General features: G+C 43.6%; 1 protein-coding gene and 1 long non-coding RNA gene across 2 annotated transcripts; both read left to right on the top strand.

Moving 5' to 3' along the window:
• The first annotated feature begins 5,728 nt into the window (after nucleotides 1-5,728).
• LOC140582696 (uncharacterized) lies at nucleotides 5,729-6,258 on the top strand. The gene is made up of 3 exons (XR_011985514.1): nucleotides 5,729-5,871; nucleotides 5,960-6,079; nucleotides 6,187-6,258. It is a non-coding gene; the product is annotated as an uncharacterized lncRNA (long non-coding RNA).
• A 7,363-nt stretch (nucleotides 6,259-13,621) lies between these two features.
• LOC140583123 (uncharacterized) lies at nucleotides 13,622-20,461 on the top strand. Its single transcript, XM_072707762.1, has 11 exons — nucleotides 13,622-13,706; nucleotides 13,961-14,177; nucleotides 14,261-14,380; nucleotides 14,462-14,622; nucleotides 14,714-14,917; nucleotides 15,049-15,296; nucleotides 15,395-15,569; nucleotides 19,725-19,946; nucleotides 20,047-20,226; nucleotides 20,334-20,390; nucleotides 20,452-20,461. The coding sequence occupies exons 1-11, from the start codon at nucleotides 13,648-13,650 to the stop codon at nucleotides 20,459-20,461; spliced, it is 1,653 nt and encodes a 550-aa protein (XP_072563863.1). The 5' UTR covers nucleotides 13,622-13,647.
• The last annotated feature ends 457 nt before the right edge of the window (nucleotides 20,462-20,918 follow it).

The raw sequence follows: 20,918 nt of genomic DNA, 5'->3' as shown, positions 1-20,918 counted from the left end.
GTGGAGGGCTGATGAACAAATAAATATATATATATATATTTTTTTTTTTTTACTGTGGAATTGCAGATGTTACGTTCTTGTTGTGAAATGCATTAAAAGCAAGCACCCTTTGCTAAGTTTTTTTTTTTATATATTAACAGGTTGTACATGTAGGAATGTGAACCTGTTGGTTTCATTTTGCATTGTGAAAGAAAACCTTTCTGTACACATTTGTTTTATATAAATTGTCACAAATGCAGGCTTAATGTGTTTAAACTTGTTTTAAAGTGTTTGAAATGTTTTTGAAAGTGTAACACCTGCTGAAGCTGTTCCCTAGTAAAAAGGATTTATTACATATTTACTGCCTCTGTAGTCGTCATTGAAGTATGGGGAAAAATGGGTGATATTCATTATTTTATAACGTATAGTAGTAACTTGACTAAATGGGATTCATTAAAAGTGATGTAAACATATCGGCTTAACATCAAGGATTAAATTTAAGATGGCATGATTAATTGAAGTTCAATAAAAACCATTAATTCAAGTTAAAAATAAGTATTTAAATCATGTTTACTCAATGTCATCTGTTCATGTAAAATGAACAGAAATACTTCAAGCTGGTTTAACATCATCCAGTGGTGTTAAGTTAATGTGGTGTAATCACGTGGAACCACTGTCCACGATTAAATCATGTTCAACCAAAGTGCTATTTTTTTGAGTGTACAGCCTTCATATACCCCTCTTGAGCATCGACACATAAGGTGAAAGGTAGCTCATAATTAGGTAAAGCTAAAACCACATCTGTTTGCAACATGCTTTTTAGCTTCAGGAATGCCCCATCCCCCTCGGGGGTCCAGCTTATCTGATCTTTTAGTGTCATCTCCTTCCCGTATATTAACTCCTGCAGAGGTCGTGCCAGGGCAGCGTAATCTGGCAACCATTCTCTGCAGTAATTACACAGTCCGAGGAAGGACATCATTTGCTGCTTTGTTCTTGGTTTAGGTGCATCCTTGATGGCTTGTTTACGAGTCTCTAAAAGTGCCTTCCCTTCTCCAGTGAGATAATGGCCTAGATAGATTACCTTTTCCTGGCAATATTGTAGCTTCTCCTTCGAAGCCTTGTGTCCCGTTTTGTACAAATGCTGGAGTACAGCCAAGGTCGTCTGCCGACAATGTTCCTCAGTATCGGCTGCGACTAGGATATCGTCCACATACAACAATACTTGGCTGTGTTCCAGCACTGGGCACGTTTGCATAGAGAAGCGGAGGGCCATTGTATACACATGTGGGCTTTCAGAAAAACCTTGCGGTAATCTAGTGTAAGTATATTTTTTCCCTTTGTAGGTGAACCCGAATAAATGTTGCGAGTCTTCATGTAGCGGCACTGAGAAAAAGGCATTGCTCAAATCTATCACTGAGAACCACTTCTTATCTCCTGTGAGGGAGTTAAGCAGTAAATGTGGATTGGGCACATCTGGTGCCGCATGCTGAACTATGTTATTTATTGGCCTTAAATCTTGCACCATCCTCCACCTTCCCGTTTGACCTTTCTGCACTGGGAATATGGGGGTGTTGCAAGTAGCCTCAGGTGCCTCTCTCAAGATTCCTGACCTCAACATGTCCTGTATCACCGGTGCTATTCCGGCTTCGGCTTCGGGTTTTAATGGATATTGTCTCACTATCGGTTCTTGTTGTGTTCGTATTTTTACCTTATAAGGTGGGAAGTCTTTTACTAGCCCTACATCAGTGGGGGAGGAAGACCACAGCCCTTCAGGTATTACTGACAGCTCTGGGCTTTCAACCGTAGCTATCAATCAGGCTGGGTCGTCCATGTGTGTGACAGTGGTCACAGGCACTTGCCATCCCAAAGGAAATCTCCATATATTTTGGGTTTTGTTATAACTCCACTCTGTCCCTGGCTGCGTCGTATATTTAAGTTTTGGGTGTGATGCGCAGCTCACAAACTGTCCCAAATCTTCCCATTTGTGCGTGTTTCCCTTAGATAGAGAAATGTGTGGTGTGTCTTCTAGAAACAATTTCCATTGCCTATTAGTTAGGGTGACGGATGCTGCTGCTAGCCCATTTACTGTGTCCACATACAGATATGGGACCGTAATGCAATTATCAGTTTGTGCATGGAACATGGCGTCATATGCTGGGTCTGGCCCTGGTACTGTTTTGTACCTCATTGTGACGTGCAGCGCATCACTTAGCATATATTGCGTTTGTGGTGCTTTCTGCTGTTGTCTTGTTTTTCTCAACATTTCTCTAGTTTGGTTCGTGTCTCCTAAGTCTAGGGACCAGTAATAGGTTGGGGTGTTATGTCCTTGTAACACATAAACATCCTCCTCTATTATGGCCTTCATTCCATTTGCTGTTGGAACTACGCTTATCCCTAGCGCTTGCATTATGTCTCTCCCCATCAGATTTACGGGGCAGGCTGGGCTTATGAGCACTTGTGCTTCGCATTCCTTTTTGGTCTGGACATCTGTTATCAGCAGGGGGTTGGTAAGTTTATGGCTATCTGTTTGGCCTCCTGCTGTTTTCATATTCACTGTAGCCATTGAAAAGGTAGTTTTAGGAGGTGCTGTTGTCAGCACCGTCCTGCAGGCTCCAGTGTCACACAAACACTCATAAGTTTCCCCGTTTATAGACAATTGTCTGCTTGGTAATTCACACCATTGTTTTGACACTAACAGTTGTTGCACTGCTAGCAGGTCTACTTCCTCTTCTTCCTCTATTCGCACTGTTTTAACTCTACAGCGCCTCAGAGTCACGGGGGAACATTCCTCTGTTTCAGTGTTTGAAATAGAGTCCCCCGTGGCTGGGAGTCACTGGGGTGGCTCACCGGAAGTGGACCTTCTATCAGGATTGATTGTGGGATCCCTATTTTGTTTTAGTCTGCAATCCCTTGCCATGTGTCCTATCTTCCCACAATTCCAGCAGTCTATTACTCCTGGTTGGCCCCTCCCAAAACCTCCCCTGCCTCTTCCTCTGTTTGTTCCCCTGAAACCACCTCGACCTCTTCCTTGGGCCTGTGCATATGCTACGATCTGATCTTCCTGACTATAAAATGACGCGTCAGGTTTTGTTTTCTGAGCTTTCTGAGCATGTCGTGCATATTCTACGGCTTGCTGCACAGTTCCTGTATTTTGGTGGACCCAGTATTTATCTATGTAGCGCTTCAGTTCGGGCCTTAAGCCGTTTAGGAATGTCCTCTTTAGCTGCTGCTGATATACTCCATTTTCGTCGTCCCCAGGAGGGATTCCTGAATTTGTTTTAAACAGAGGTCGTAACCTATCTAGGAAATCCTCTGCTTCTTCACTTTCTTTCTGTTTACACTGTGCTATTTTCCCATAATCAGCTCGTCTTGTGAATACAGCATCTAACCTTTGTCTCAGCTGATATAATGCTTGCTGCAAAGCCTGAGAATCGTGGGGTAGAGGTTGATCATCTCCTCCGTGGCCTGTGAAATCACCAGCCACGTGGCCCCACTTATGGTTTAGGACTTGTCTGAAACAACGGAACAGCTCTCTTCCATTTAAATGGAAACCGATTTGTAATTCTGTCATTGCTGTCCAGAACTCAGGTACACCATCCTCTACGGGAGGAATGCCTTTTAGGGCTGCAGCTCTATCTTCTGCTGTCCATGGGCGGTAAACTAATATGGTGGCTGGTGGGGCTATGCCATCGTCACCTGGGGCTATTCTTGGATTAGCCACTTCTACCATTGGTGCAAGTAAGTCTGTTTCATCATCTGACTCATCCCTATTATCCTCCCTGTGCCATCTAGTCTTTTGGTTAGCAGGGTTCAATCGTGGTTGTAACTGTGGATCTGCTGTTCTAGTTTCATACCGTCTCGGTTTTGCCGCTCCCGCACCCTGGGCCAGGGCTTGCGGGGGTTCTGGTTCACTATGATACGGTGGGGGCGGTTGAGGTGCTAGCTGCATACCCACTGCCGGTATGTGTGGGGGAGCTGTGGGCTGCGTTTCCTCATCTAGGTTAACGAGTGCCGCCTGTATCTTTTCTTTCTTGCTTTCTTGTTTATTTTTCCGGACTATGTCCCGGAGTCTGCTTTGTTCTAACCATGCTTCAGACAGCGTATATTCTCGTTTTTTCTGTATTTTATCCTTTCCATTACAGCACCCAGACATCATTTCTAATTTTAATTCTGTCTGTAATTTTAGGACGTCTTCTGTTTTTAGGTTCCCTGAGAACCCATGCTTTTTACGCCATTTCTGATTGCTCACTACTCCTGCTCCCTCCTTATATCTTTCCATAAATTTCTCATCTCCCGTAAATTGTGCTTTGCTCTGACTCTGTCCCATTTTCTCTACAAAAAAAACAACAACCCCTAGGTGCAAGTCCCTGGCATGAGACCTCAGGAGGACACTGACACGGCCTTCTACTGTCTCCTATGGAGACAGCGGTATCAGTTTTCAGGGATGAAACCCGTCCTTTCTCCCTTGGTCACCAGTATGTTGTTGCACCCAGGCCAGACGTGCAGACCTTCTACTAGTCTCTTAATACACGTCTGTTCTCATTCACGCTGCAGCGTCGTGCTTCTCACCTGATCCTCTCGCGAAGTGCTTCTAGTTCTTGTCCGGAGGCCCGTCAGACGTCGGCCCAGCCGTCGGGAACGGTCCTAACCACCGGCCTGCAGGCGAATTCACGTCGCAGGTCTTTCACTCACTCTCTAGAGCGAGACTGTCGACAGCTTTCGGTGTTGTTCGTCGGCGGACTGGTCGGCGTCTTTCGGGGTCCTCTCAGATCCGGCTCGAAGGACCAAGTTTTATGTTGGGGAGCAGGAGGAAAGCGCCGTAGCTTTGACCCCCTCTCACCGTTACCTATGTGGAGAAAGCGTACTGGCTTCTCACTCCACACTTTGCACTTCTAGGACTCAGGAATAATAATAATAATGAGACAGCACACTTCTAATCTTTTTACTTGCGCAAGGGTGCCCACTCACTTAGATGCAACAGACCGTATCTGCGCCTCAGTTCAGTGTCACACCGGGCAGTCCCTTGGCTTCTTTATTTATACAGGAGGGGAGTGGTTACAATGGGGAGTATCCTAAAGCTATACTGCTGTTTGTGCTTCTTGCGAAGGGGTTAAAACACAGGACCTTGCATTCCTCAGAGTGGGCCCCCTCGATGTATCGACAGAGTCTATTTCCACTCCCAGGGTGATTGTTCCTTTTTCACAATCTTACACAGTTACAGAAGATGTCCTGTTCTAACAGGTCTCTACGTCAAGGTTGATAAACTATTTGCCTACATTCACACAATTAATATGATAAGAAATATACATTTTCATTCTAACACCCACCATCAGAAACGGCACCTATGCCGCCTTGCCCTGCCCTGCCCTCCCCTCCCCTCTGCATTAATTGCACTTGAAATTGAAATTAATTGAATTTTTCTTATTTCTTTACCCCCCCATAGGCACGCCATTCTGAAAGAGAAGCATCCACTCTCTCCGGAAGACTGCTGGGCTGTGCTGAGGGCTGCCAAGAAAGATTTTGTCAAGAACAAATAAAATCAGTCCGTTAGTCAAGAAGTGAATATGAATCATGTACATAGGATTGTTTGTCAGTAAAAATGGCATTAGCGTTAAAAATAATACTTACAGAGCACATGCTGGACACGCAGTCTCATCTGCGCCTTAAGCCAGCGCTCATACAGCTGGCGTTGAAACGTCTCGGACACCTGGCAGCGTGCAGCCCGGTCTGGCATGTCGCCATCCAGGGTCAGATTTCTTGGCAGTCCTCGGTAAAGTCTATCCAGAAAAGGGCTCCCTGGAATCCACGGAGTGCTGCCTCGTGCTGTACTACCTGGAGGCTGTTGTTATTTTGAAACACCTCCAGCGACCAGGAGTGGTAGAGCACATGACTGTAAGTATTATAAATCTTTTTGTTGCCCTCACTGTCACTTCACTGCCATTACTCTTATTTACTGGTGTAACGCCCTTGTCCTGTGCAGGTGGAGGAGTGGATGACTAGGACCACAGACGAGTCGGGCTATGCAGTCATTGGTGTGAAGGAGCATAAGACGTCTGCACACCAAGTGGCCTGCTTTGCCTTGCCCAATGAGGAGGAGATGGTAAGTTTATCACATTGGATGAGATTAATTTCACATTTCCTGCTAGAACCAAGCAAGTCACACTCAAAAGCAGATATTTAATCTTCCTGTTACTACTCTGCCAACAGTGGTTCGACATCTATTTTACTCGGGTGCGACCTCAGCTCCTGGCCTGCAAAAGGAGCCAGATGAATAAGGATTATGATGAATAAGGAAATGTGAAATAAAGTGACACTTTTCTAGTATAATTGTTTTGGGGTTTTTTTTGACAATGTATAAAGTTTAAGACCTTGTCGTTGCCCCAAGTATTACAGTAGTTTAAGTGCAACACACAGGTCACTTACTCAAGCGGTTAACATCAACATCTGAGATGAGGGGTAACAGACTTCAGAAGGGCCTGACAATCTGTACGGATGCCTAGAATGAGGTCTGTTTGAGCTCCTACCTCAGGCTATAAAGCCAAATTAAGCATCAAATTAAAGCACAACATTTGTGGTCCACACAGAGACCAGACACATGTCAATAGCCCCAGCAGTTTTAGAGTAACCCTTCAAAATATTTGGAGCATTATAGACTGGGCCACTATCTATCTGATGCATGGCACACTGACCTGTAATACACCGCAAATACACCAAAGCACGTGATGAACTGAAACACACAGCCCATCTACTCAAATAATCACGCTTTTATTTTACAGTTTGCAAGGGAATTAGCAGGATAACCTTAGCAAAATCACAGAGGTCAAAGCAATGACAGACAATATAAAATGTACACAGGCAAATAAAGCTGACAACCTACAGTATTTGTGAAGCATAAAAACATGATGACCGTTTTAAGGAAAAATAACCTCAACTATTTTACCAGTGCGACCCACAGGTTACTTACTGAAGCGGTTAACATCAACATCTGAGATGACGGGTAACAGACTTCAGAAGGGCTAATTATGATATATATAGTTGATATACAATTAGAGTATTAAGCTTGTCCTAACTTATATTAAATTATAAAGTTATTAAACTTATATTAGACATATTATATATATGATGTTATTTATCAAAGACATTGAGCACTAAACAATGGAGATGACAATTGGAAATTCAACTAAAAGTAAGTGATAAGCAGAAGAAAACAAGGGACAGGGAACAGGCCACACAGGCAAGTTAGCTGTAGTTGTGAGCAAATTACAATGATGCAAATATTTTTAATCCAACTATTTAGTTACAAATTCCTCAGCCTGGGAGTCATCAGCATTTGAATCAAGCAGGTCAGTTACTCAATCCGTTAACATCAGCTTCTGACATGAGGGGACAAATACCTGGATTGGGCTTGCCAGCCTAGGGCTATTGTTTCCTTGATTGCTGTTTTGCACTTCTCTGCGATGCACATGCAGGGCTACCCATCCCCCAACAATCTGCCAACGCAACAATTAGGCTGAGATCACGTAAACATCAGGTCACGTAAACAGAGTGACTCAAATAAATGTATTAAAGAACCAGTAATGCCGAGCAATATACCAAAATATTCGGAACATTATACATTGAGCCTATCCTGCTAATATTAGTAGTCACTGTATGTCATGTCTGTGTCACAACAGTACGGATTAGAACAATATGTGGTACCATCAGTAATGCGATCTGGGCCCTTTAAGGCTGGCTCGCTCCAATTAGTGAGCGAGTGCTTTCAGGCAGAAATTTCAGGGTCAAAACGGCGAAATCGAAATTGGATCATACTGGCAATATTGCTCAGAATCGCTGTAGCTGTCCGATGGTATGCGGGGCGTTGCAGTTGCTTACCGCGACCGACGCATAAGAAAGCAAACATTCTTTATCATCATCCTATGTATGTTAAATTACGATCTTCCACATTAATCAAGATATTGTAAAACGGAAATTATTACAGCTCCAATAGCTTATATTAAAGTCAGCCAAGAGTCACAACAAGGTTTTGAAATGGCAAACACAGACACAAATCAAATGTATATGAGCAAGCAACATAAGGGATCTGTTGTTTGGGTAAATTATATTATAGTATACTATATATATGTGGTGTGGTGGCGAATTCGTGCAGAAATTTCAGGGTAAATACGGCGAAATCGAAATTGGATCATACTGCCAATATTGTGTAGCGGATATTAAGATCCGTGGCTTTTATTTTAAAGTTTTCCTGCTAGTCTCTGGGCTCGGTGGATCATGCGGTCATGCCTTAGCCTATCCAATGAGTAGCGTTGCTGGGCGAGTCTCTGGTAGTGAGGGGAGCGGTAAAAAAAAAAAAAAAGGTCGGTTGGGCGAAGTGGAAGCAGAGTCGCGTGAAGTTTTTTTTTTTTACAAGGAATCGCGGCTAGTATAGTTGGAGCGCGGCTTCGTTTTGGCAGGACGAAAGTCTGTTGTTTTTTTTCTTTGTGTTGGAGTTGGGGATTATTGGGGCTGCGCCATCCCAAGCGGAGAGCGTGGCGGGCAGCCTGGTGTGCATACGCCGGACGCCATCTCGGTCTGCAGCGGAAGACAGAGACGCGGAGGGGCTGTTTGAGTGGTGTCGACGACAGCGGGTATGACGAGTGGCATCTTCGGGAGTCTAAGTCGTGTCCTGGCATCCGGTGGAACTGAAGGAGCTGGGGAATATCGTGGAGGAGGGCACCCGGATTAGCGGTGCTGAAGTGGAGGCAGCGCGCGCCGGTTTTGAGATCCAGGGCCCCGGAGCTGTGTTACACGGGCGCATACTCGGGCGATTTCGACCTCGGATGCAGCGCGAGTGAGTGACCCTGCCATACAGAGGCCTCCCCCTACAACTCATCTCGACCCATTCCGTCGTTGACTGGTAAACCTGCTCCTTTTCTTCACTCTCCTCAATCGGGTGAAGGTCTCGGCAAAGTTGCAGATCTGGACAATTGTATGCATAAGTGTGTGTTGGATGTAATTAAGCGCAGTCGAAGTGTTTGTTTAATGTCATTTACGCGCTGTATTTTGAATAGGTGAATGACGATTGGTATTGTGCTATGCTTTGCTGTGTAACCCTGAGATGTTTTCTTTCTTTTTTTCCCCCCGTTTTGAGTTAAATCTGTCTTTTTCTGTTATTGATGACAACGGGACAAATTGGTGAATTGCTAAAAAAGGGGATGTTTGAATTATTCAATTTCCTCTGCGTCATCGGGGCCTAATTCAGCTCTGTGGCCTGAAGTATTTTCTTTCATGCCGTCCGTTTTATAGCTTGCTGTTTAAGGTTGGAGGACAGCGGAAAGAGAAGCGACCTTTCCGTTTACAATAAATCACTCGTTTGTGTTTAGGGTGGTTTATGCGTTCAAACATTGTGTAACTACCCGGGGGTAGGGGCGTCGCACCCGACGTGCTAGGTTTTGGGAGTGCAGGGTTGTCGGCAGATTATATCGGTACCCGGCCGAAAACGTATATACTTCAGGGTGCCACCGTGTCCATTTTTGTCCCCTGAACCTGCCTTCCAACACCCTCCCGCAGCAGGACGGGTAAAACATATTTGCACACGCAAATACTGGGACTAAAAGAACTCGGGGTGAGGGACTCAGATCCTCTCATTACTTAGTCTCCCTGGGTGGAATAATCGCCAGTTTTCCCCTACCAAGGCGGGGCGAAATTTCTCCGCTACAATTGCTCAGAATCGCTGTAGCTTTCCGATGGTATGCGGGGCGTTGCGGTTGCTTAGCGTGACCGACGCATAAGAAAGCAAACATTCTTTATTATCATCCTATGTATGTTAAATTACGATCTTCCACATTAATCAAGGTATTGTAAAACGGAAATTATTACAGCTCCAATAGCTTATATTAAAGTCAGCCAAGAGTCTTGAAATGGCAAACGCAGACACAAATCAAATGTATATGAGCAAGCAACATAAGGGATCTGTTGTTTGGGTAAATTATATTATAGCATACACTATATATTTGTGGTGTGGTGGCGAATTGGTGCAGAAGTTTTAGAACTGCACTATCGATTTATCACTTTATTTAGAAATATAAATTCAGTTCTTATCCTTTTTAAAAGTTACATTTTTTTCAAATTGTCTTTCAAAGTGTCCCTCAGAATGACACTGGGGTGGGCGGGGCTACGAGGGGGAGGGGACGCGGTCAGAATGGTATATTAAGAGGAGACCTCCGCATGTACAGTTACTCTACCTCTGCTTCCAGCGAGACAAGAGCTCCAGATTCTGCTCAAGGTTTCATCTTTTGTCGAACAACTCGTCAAGAATGGCTTCCAAGGCGTAAGTTGTGATCAATTTATTATTGCATTTGAATGTGTAGAAACTGTGGATAACTTGTTCATCCTTGTATGTAGTTTACTGACACTGTGCTTAAGTCTCTTAAACTGACTACTATTGTTAAAACTTAAATTGCATCCACTACAAAAGTAAAACAATATTTCGAAGCAACTTTTTTTAATTACTAAAAACTCATCTTTTTCGAAAGACATTTTGTTAAGGTACTTTATCGATTCTCCTGTTTTATCTCTTTATTTTTTGCTCTGTAGCACTTTTGAGATTGCTGAAATATAAAGTGCAATACAAATAAAATGTATTTTATACTAATTATCTTTAAATTAGTAGTAAGGAGTATTAACCCCCTGGGGCCTGAGGCCTTTTTTCCACTTTCGAGGTGGTCTGACATGCCTTGACATTTTAAAATATTTCACCTATCTAAAAAACATTTATCCAAAAGTGATACATTTGCTTTTATTCAGCACAAACTCAGCACCAATAATCTGAGACCTCTTAGAATGTTATTATTCTATTTTTTGTTAAAATCAACTTTAAACATATACTTTTCAAAAACCTATTTTCAGACATGCTGAGAAATTGTAAAAAATCACATTATAGACATTTCTAGGTAAGACTTTTGAGCTCTGAAGCTTATAGACACAGGGGTTGGCTACACATAGGTGAAAGTGACATTCTGAAATTTTATGTAGTTTGATTACTAAAGTGTTAGAACTTTGGAGTGACACTCTTTTTCTCAAAGTCAGTGGTCTTCACAATGAATATTGATGAGATAGGTGTCCTCACACCTGTAGTAGTTTGCATACTGTCAATGGCCCATCAGTCTGGAATGTCACTGCACCCCACACCCATCACTTTGGAAAGGCAGTTTGAAACGCAAGAAAAGTAGCAACAATAAAATCCCTTTCACAGTTTATTGATAGATGGAATGAAAAATGAAAAACTGTGACTATATAAATATAGAAAGCGATAAATATGATGCAGTGACTATTATTGACGCTCTGGGGACGAGGGCATCATCGACCGCGTATCTTTCTCGTGTATTTCAGTTTATATCTCGCTGAAATCATTATGTAGAATCATGAAAAAAACACTGACTAAATCCGTTATCTGTCTTCTTTTCAAAACTTCCATTGTCAGAAGTATTAACGTTTTTAAAATTAGGTTAAATAGGCAAAAAAGCAAATCGTGTCATCTTTCTTTGTTTTACTTGCGTCGGCAGCGTGTAGGACCGCTCTCAGCGGAAGATCGCTATTCACGTTCAAAATACGCTGCGTTTGAATCGGCGACCACGTGATTGCAGGCACACAGGCTTAGCCCACTGAGCTATGAACACAGGTATGAGCTTCGCTGCTGAAAGTGGCAACACTGGCGCAAAGCTTCAGCGGCAGAGACGTATCCGTGTGCTATATTGTAGCCGATCAGTGTAAACACTACCCAGACATGTGCTCTTGTTTATTTCGGTCACAATGGGCGTATTCACATATTTCTTTACCCAATACTAACTGTCGGATTATCATGTTATTATCATGCGAATAGCGCGATTTGCAAGTGGGTGGGCGATCAGAGCCGCTTCGAGACGCAGACGCTTAAGTCAGTCACTCTTGTTCTTTCAATTCGTATCACGAAGCTGTAAAAATATATTTAGTTTCTACCTATATATATTTGAAAAGTAGACCGTCCAAGGTTTCTGAGAGTATTTTTAAAATGTGTATATGACAAAAACTCGCGGAGTTATTTAAACGGTCTCGCGAGAATTCTGTCAGATCCCGCCGGCGGGATCGCCGGTCCCAAGGGGTTAAAGTGTAGAATACCATTTTTTTTATTTGCAGTGTTCACAAAGGGCTTATATTTCTTGATATAAATGTAACTAATTAGTAAACATGTTTCAGTAGTTGTGATCATGTAGTTTACTAATTACTTTTCTCAGTCTGGGACCCACCAGGATGACAATAGATATGCAAATGTTATTTATCCAAACCACTGAGGAATGAACAATGTTGATGATGATGACTGGAATGGGTCCTGAAAATCATGAATTAAATCTAATCTTAAGTAACACTTCCTTGACTGTTACATAAAACTGTTAATTGTTTTTTTTTTGTTGTTTTTTTTTATATCCGCAGTACTTCCAACAGGCATTTCCTGCTCTGCCCCGTGTGCAAGAAGACACAGGCAAGCCTCTCGGTGCATCTGACTAGGGTGTGCATGAAGAGATCTTCGAAAGAAGCCATCCAAGAAGTAGTGGAGAAGGCAAAGCAGGATGCGCTTGAAGTTCTGCAGTGGGGCAGGGTGTTCAGCTACAGGCACCTGCGAGACATTATGGATGATGCTAATCCTATGAGCAGGTTGGTGGGAAAACTCTTCAGTCTTTTTTACACATCTCGCGTTGTTTCTTCAGTATGACATTTACTAAGAGTTTTTTTATTTACTTATTTATCTGAAAGGATGATCCAGGAGCTGGAGCGTCGCCACATGGTGGTGCCTGACACCCCCTCCCCAGCAGTAGCGGCGCAGACCAGCAGTGTTCCTGTGATGGCCGGTACAACCGTGCAGCGACCGGAGAGCTCAGCGACTGAGCAGTCGGAGGACGCAGTCAGTGTCAGCAACGGCGAGATCTTTCAAGTGTGAGTATGAGTGTCTCGGATTTGCAGCTTCATTGATACCTTTTGCTTTTGCTTGTGAGCCAATTGAAGGTGCAATTTTAAGACGAAATATGTTTTCCACATGGCAGTACCCGGGAGGTGCAGTGGCCACAGACCTCCAGGCACATGATGCAGGAGAAGGGACTGTACCGGAAACATTCTCTGGACCATCCCCTCCTGAAGGGCTTCGCCGCATACTTGGAGAAGGATCTCCTGAATGAGAATTTCAAGCAGACGGTGAGGTCTCCCATAAAAGTTCACTCTATTATTTTTTTGGAGCTTTATATCTACGCAATATATTCATTAAGTAATGCCGATTTTATTTTCCAGATGGAAAACGTCAGCAGGTTCATGTTTTTTGTGAACCCTGAAGAGCCATCCCTTGAATTTCTGAGGGAGAGGGAGAAGACGAAGCTCTTCTTTCGGGAGCTGACTGAGGCTGGTCTCACCAGGCAGACTCAGGTCAACTACATGAAGAGCCTGAAGAGGTTGGTAGCATGTAGATTTTTAACAGTATATTGTAGGTTTGTGTTGTATTGTCGTATCTGTTTTCTTCAAGGAAGTTCAGTCCTCCCACTATTGTCATGGTGGCATGTACAAGTTTATGTACATATGGATACTTACATACATGTCCTTCCTCTGACAGATTCCTCAAGTACCACACCGTGGCCACCGACCTCCGGCGTGACAACATTGCCTTGTGGAATGAGGCAATGTTCTTCGTGGAGTACCTGGGCTCACTCCAGCAGAGCTCTGCAAAGTTGGTGAGTAAGGAGATGACGCAAAGGAGGTAAGTTCAACTGTCAACACCCGTTAAATTCCATATTATGATTTGATTATACATCTCCTCTACTGTGTTTAACACACTCATGATGTTTTTTTTTATCTCCCTCACTGCTCCTGGAGTGCACTGCATGGAGAAGCAGAGCCATTTTACATTGTGAGCACATTTTATTAAAATGTGTACTGTATTGATTAGGATTGACAGTAATTGAATTTTCTTCTCCCACCCACATAGTCATGTCATTCTCACGGGGATGAGCCCAGAGAAGAGTCCAGAGGACTGCTGGGCCGTGCTGAGGGCTGCCAAGAACGACTTCTTGGCAGTCCTTGGCAAGGTGTATCCAGAGGAGATGCCCCTGGAGTGTGCAGAGTGCTGCCTTGTCCTCTACTACCTGGAGGCCACGGTGATTCTGAAGCATCTCCAGCCACCAGGCGTGGTGGAGCACATGACCGTAAGTGTTGTATTCTTTTTGTCTTCACTTTTCCTTTTTGCCGATACTCTTATTTATCAGTGGGACATCATTGTATTGTGTAGGTCCAGGAGTGGATGACCAGGAGCACGTCCGAGGCCGACCATACGGTGATTGTGGTGAAGGAACACAAGACGTCGGCGCAGCAAGCGGCCACGTTTGCATTGTCCTCTGAGGAGGAGACGGTAAGTATATCAAGTTTGATAAGATTTATTTTATAGTTTATTTCAAGAGCAGCGATTTAATCTGTTTTCCTCTGCCAACAGTGGTTCGACATCTACTTCACCCAGGTACGGCCACAGCTCCTGAGCTCCAAGAGGAGCCGGACGACACTGGATGACCTGGGAGGAGACAAACGGTTCTTCGTCTCCACCGCAGGCAGGCCGGCGTTCAACGCTTCGAATGACCTCAACCGGCTGCACCAAAAGTGAGCTGATCGTCATGATTAATTCCCCCTATAATATGTTCTACATACGTGTTGTGTGAGACGTATTAATAAATGTATTTTTGTATTTTAGATACAAGCTGGATCCAGTCACCTACCAGACGGCCCGGCGCATCTTTGAGACGGCCACCAAGGACTTGACGGACCAAGAGAAGTCCTTGGTGGCCGATTACCTCACTCATTCCACTGCGACGGCTGACGAGCACTACCGGATGAAGCAGTCGCGGAATGTGGTGCTGGCCAGTAAGCTGCTGAAGAAGCTGGCAGGTGACTCAAGGTAGGCATGTTTTCTGTTTGTCAACACACTTACCAACATCAAGACACACAACCAAAGCCCTCACCACTGAACACTAACCTTAAACGTTTGTGGGTTTTTTTTTATTTTTTTTATTTTTATATTTATCTCAGCGCTGACTCCGCAGAGGAAGGACCCAGCTGTTCTGCCCGTGGTGCCGCACGGGATGCTGCTCTGGCATCCAACCAACAGATGGATGTCCAGGCAGCGTTCGATCAGCTCCTTCGGACCCACCCCGTGACCCTGGATGGCGACATCCCAGACAAGACAGCACGCTCGCAGACGTCGGGCCGGTTTCAGCGGCAGCTCTATGATCGCTGGCTGAAGGCCCAGATGAGGATGCGCGTACGGCATGTCTTGTGTGAGTATTGTTTGTAGCACTAATGACATTTTTTACTGTGAAACGGTCCTATCTACATAGGCTTCTTAACTAACAACAATTTACTTTGTTCTTGACAGCACACTTTGGCAGACGGCAGCCCACCGAGTCCCGGGTCGACGCTTGGATCAGGAACCAAGGCTGGAAAAGTAACGTTCCCAGCGCGGCCAGCGTTCTGAAGGACTGGAGACCAGTGGGTTCGGTGGACACTGCCATGGACTCTAGCCACATCCAGGAGCTCATCCACAACCAGAAGTGGAAGGGACTTGTGGTGATGGACATTGCGGGGAAGGGGAAGGGAGTCTGCGCCACCCGGCAGTTCCAGGCTGGTGAGGTGGTGTGTGACTACCACGGGCCGGTAGTCACAGCCACTGAGGGCCAGCGGATTCACTCATCGACGAAGGAAGAAGAATCTGGCTACATGTTCTTCTTCCGGAACAGCCATAAGTCTGAGTGTGCCTGTCACCCGGGCATACAGCCTTTTGGCCGGCTGATTAATCATTCCCATAAGAAGGCCAACCTCCGGCCAAGACTGTACAGCCCAGCCGTCGGGGGACAGGATGTTATTTTGCTTTTGGCCCTGAACAGGATTAATGTTGGGGAGGAACTGTTGTTCGATTATGGGGTGCAGAGGAAATCGTTCAGGGGAGAGGGACTGAGAACCATTGAGAACATGTAGTTAATTTTTGGCAAGATCATCATTTTGATTGTTTGCTACTCTTCCCAAAAGTGATGTGGGTAGATTATTCCACCATGCAAGGTCGGGCAGATTATTCATTCATCAAATTTAAAGCTCTTAATTTCTAATCAATTGGCCCAAGTACATCCTGATTGCACTGTACTATTTTCTTGTATGCAGTTTTTATGTGAAATAACTCTTTAAATGTGAAATAAAGTGACACTTTTCTAGTATAATTGTTTTGGGGTTTTTTTTGACAATGTATAAAGTTTAAGACCTTGTCGTTGCCCCAAGTATTACAGTAGTTTAAGTGCGACCCACAGGTCACTTACTCAAGCGGTTAACATCAACATCTGAGATGAGGGGTAACAGACTTCGGAAGGGCCTGACAATCTGTACGGATGCCTAGAATGAGGTCTGTTTGAGCTCCTACCTCAGGCTATAAAGCCAAATTAAGCATCAAATTAAAGCACAACATTTGTGGTCCACACAGAGACCAGACACATGTCAATAGCCCCAGCAGTTTTAGAGTAACCCTTCAAAATATTTGGAGCATTATAGACTGGGCCACTACCTATCTGATGCATGGCACACTGACCTGTAATACACCGCAAATACACCAAAGCACGTGACGAACTGAAACACACAGCCCGTCTACTCAAATAATCACGCTTTTATTTTACAGTTTGCAAGGGAATTAGCAGGATAACCTTAGCAAAATCACAGAGGTCAAAGCAATGACAGACAATATAAAATGTACACAGGCAAATAAAGCTGACAACCTACAGTATTTGTGGAGCATAAAAACATGATGACCGTTTTAAGGAAAAATAACCTCAACTATTTTACCAGTGCGACCCACAGGTTACTTACTGAAGCGGTTAACATCAACATCTGAGATGACGGGTAACAGACTTCAGAAGGGCTAATTATGATATATATAGTTGATATACAATTAGAGTATTAAGCTTGTCCTAACTTATATTAAATTATAAAGTTATTAAACTTATATTAGACATATTATATATATGATGTTATTTATCAAAGACATTGAGCACTAAACAATGGAGATGACAATTGGAAATTCAACTAAAAGTAAGTAATAAGCAGAAGAAAACAGGGAACAGGGCCACACAGGCAAGTTAGCTGTAGTTGTGAGCAAATTACAATGATGCAAATATTTTTAATCCAACTATTTAGTTACAAATTCCTCAGCCTGGGAGTCATCAGCATTTGAATCAAGCAGGTCAGTTACTCAAGTCGTTAACATCGGCTTCTGAGATGAGGGCTATTGTTTCCTTGATTGCTGTTTTTCACCTCTCTGCGATGCACATGCACGGCTACCCATCCCCCAACTATCTGCCAGCGCAACAATTAGGCTGAGATCAGGTAAACAGAGTGACTAAAATAAATGTATTAAACAACCAGTAATGCCGAGCAATACACCAAAATATTCGGAACATTATACACTGAGTCTATCCTGCTAATATTAGTAGTCACTGTATGTCAATTTGTCTGTGTCACAACAGTACGGATTAGAACAATATATGGTACCATCAGTAATGCGATCTGGGCCCTTTAAGGCTGGCTCGCTCCAAATAGTGAGCGAGTGCGAGAGTGGGTTAGAGCAAGGCGGCGGGGAGGGGGGGCAAATTCAGGCAGAAATTTCAGGGTAAAAACGGCGAAATCGAAATTGGATCATACTGCCAATATTGCTCAGAATCGCTGCAGCTTTCCGATGGTATGCGGGCCGTTGCGGTTGCTTACCGTGACCGACACATAAGAAAGCAAACATTATTTATTATCATCCTATGTATGTTAAATTATGATCTTCCACATTAATCAAGAGATTGTAAAACGGACAATATTACAGCTCCAATAGCTTATATTAAAGTCACCCAAGAGTCACAACATGGTTTTGAAATGGCAAAGACAGACAGAAATTAAATGTATATAAGCAAGCAACATAAGGGATCCGTTGTTTGGGTAAATTATATTATAGTATACTATATATATGTGGTGTGGTGGCGAATTCGTGCAGAAATTTCGGGGTAAAAACGGCGAAATCGAAATTGGATCATACTGCCAATATTGCTCAGAATCGCTGTAGCTTGGTATGCGGGCCGTTGCGGTTGCTTACCGTGACCGACACATAAGAAAGCAAACATTCTTTATTACCATCCTATGTATGTTAAATTACGATCTTCCACATTAATCAAGAGATTGTAAAACTGACAATATTACAGCTCCAATAGCTTATATTAAAGTCACACAAGAGTCACAACATGGTTTTGAAATGGCAAAGACAGACACAAATGAAATGTATGTCAGCAAGCAACATAAGGGATCTTTTGTTTGGGTAGATTTATATTATATTAAATAGGCTACTATATTTTTGTGGTGTGGTGGCGAAATCGTGCAGAAGTTTTATAACTGCACTATCGATTTATCACCTTATTTAGAAATAAAAATTCAGTTCTTATCCTTTTTAAAAGTTATATTGTTTGAAACTGTCTTCCAGTGGAAGTGTCCCTCAGAGTGACACCGGGGGTGGAGTGGGGTGGGATGGGGTGGGCGGGGCTACGAGGGGGCGGGGGGGCGGTCAGAATCGTATATTAAGAGCAGACCTCCGCATGTACAGTCACTCTACCTCTGCTTCCAGCGAGACAAGAGCTCCAGATTCTGCTCAAGATTTCATCTTTTGTTGAACAACTCGTGAAGAATGGCTTCCAAGGCGTAAGTAACTACGATCAATTTATTATTGCTTTTGAATGTGTAGAAACTGTGTTGTTCATCTTTGTATGTAGTTTACTGACACTGCTTAAGTCTCTTAAACTGACTACAGTACTATTGTTTAAACTTAAATTGCATCCACTACAAAACTAAAACAATATTTCGAAGCAACTTTTTTTAATTACAAAAACTCATCTTTTTAGAAAGACATTTTATAGATTCTCCTATTTAATCTCTTTATTTTTACTCTGTAGCACTTTCAGATTGCTAAAATATAAGGGCTTATATTGCTTGATATAAATGTAACTACAGTCGAACCTCGTTACAACATACCCCGTTTATAACGTTTACACCAATACAACGTTCAAATTTCGATGTCCCGAATTCGCGTATTGCATTATTCCATTTGCCGGTATCGCTTAGAACATACACCTTTACAGCGTAAACTTCGATATAACGTATGATTTTCAGAGGAAAATAGGCAAACTGACCATCGTTACAACGTACAGCCTCATCTTCCGAGCGCGTGCACAATTCAGAATCGGCTGTTGCCGGCCATCTACATCGCTTAGCAACGCCTAACTGTATGAACTATATATCCTCACGAAGCATTCCACGCCGGCCGCACTTCTTGCATGCAGCCCCCGTTCCATTCATTTTGAGGGACCTGGTTACAACATACTATGGTTATAACGTACAAATTCTTAATGTCCCCCGAGGTACGTTGTAACGAAGTTCGACTGTAATTAGTAAAAATCTTTTAGTAGTTGTGATCATGTAGTTTACTAATTACTTTTCTCAGTCTGGGACCCATCAGGATGACAATAGATATGCAAATGTTATTTATCCAGACCACTGAGGAATGAACAATGTTGATGATGATGACTGGAATGGGTCCTGAAAATCATGAATTAAATCTAATCTTAAGTAACACTTCCTTGACTGTTACATAAAACTGTTAATTGTTTTTTTTTGTTGTTGTTTTTTTATATCCGCAGTACTTCCAACAGGCATTTCCTGCTCTGCCCCGTGTGCAAGAAGACACAGGCAAGCCTCTCGGTGCATCTGACTAGGGTGTGCATGAAGAGATCTTCGAAAGAAGCCATCCAAGAAGTAGTGGAGAAGGCAAAGCAGGATGCGCTTGAAGTTCTGCAGTGGGGCAGGGTGTTCAGCTACAGGCACCTGCGAGACATTATGGATGATGCTAATCCTATGAGCAGGTTGGTGGGAAAACTCTTCAGTCTTTTTTACACATCTCGCTTCGTTTCTTCAGTATGACATTTACTAACAGTTTTTTTTATTTACTTATTTATCTGAAAGGATGATCCAGGAGCTGGAGCGTCGCCACATGGTGGTGCCTGACACCCCCTCCCCAGCAGTAGCGGCGCAGACCAGCAGTGTTCCTGTGATGGCTGGTACAACCGTGCAGCGACCGGAGAGCTCGGCGACTGAGCAGTCGGAGGACGCAGTCAGTGTCAGCAACGGCGAGATCTTTCAAGTGTGAGTATGAGTGTCTCGGATTTGCAGCTTCATTGATACCTTTTGCTTTTGCTTGTGAGCCAATTGAAGGTGCAATTTTAAGACGAAATATGTTTTCCACATGGCAGTACCCGGGAGGTGCAGTGGCCACAGACCTCCAGGCACATGATGCAGGAGAAGGGACTGCACCGGAAACATTCTCTGGACCATCCCCTCCTGAAGGGCTTCGCCGCATACTTGGAGAAGGATCTCCTGATTGAGAATTTCAAGCAGACGGTGAGGTCTCCCATAAAAGTTCACTCTATTATTTTTTGGAGCTTTATATCTACGCAATATATTCATTAAGTAATGCCGATTTTATTTTCCAGGTGGAAAACGTCAGCAGGTTCATGTTTTTTGTGAACCCTGAAGAGCCATCCCTTGAATTTCTGAGGGAGAGGGAGAGGACGAAGCTCTTCTTTCGGGAGCTGACTGAGGCTGGTCTCTCCAGGCAGACTCAGGTCAACTACATGAAGAGCCTGAAGAGGTTGGTAGCATGTAGATTTTTAACAGTATATTGTAGGTTTGTGTTGTATTGTCGTATCTGTTTTCTTCAAGGAAGTTCAGTCCTCCCACTATTGTCATGGTGGCATGTACAAGTTTATGTACATATGGATACTTACATACATGTCCTTCCTCTGACAGATTCCTCAAGTACCACACCGTGGCCACCG

This window comes from Paramormyrops kingsleyae, chromosome 25, assembly GCF_048594095.1.
Source record: "Paramormyrops kingsleyae isolate MSU_618 chromosome 25, PKINGS_0.4, whole genome shotgun sequence".
Taxonomy (NCBI): Eukaryota; Metazoa; Chordata; class Actinopteri; order Osteoglossiformes; family Mormyridae; genus Paramormyrops; species Paramormyrops kingsleyae.
The sequence above is the reverse complement of the archived record's forward strand: the minus strand, read 5'-3'. Positions and strand labels throughout refer to the sequence as shown.

Excerpts from the sequence above, each read along its gene's own strand:
- LOC140583123 (XM_072707762.1), top strand. The coding sequence starts at position 13,648 with ATGAGGCAATGTTCTTCGTGGAGTACCTGGGCTCACTCCAGCAGAGCT. Across the intron at positions 13,707-13,960 it reads AGCAGAGCTCTGCAAAGTTG|TCATGTCATTCTCACGGGGA; the intron begins GTGAGTAAGGAG and ends CCACCCACATAG. Across the intron at positions 19,947-20,046 it reads GATGCTAATCCTATGAGCAG|GATGATCCAGGAGCTGGAGC; the intron begins GTTGGTGGGAAA and ends TTTATCTGAAAG.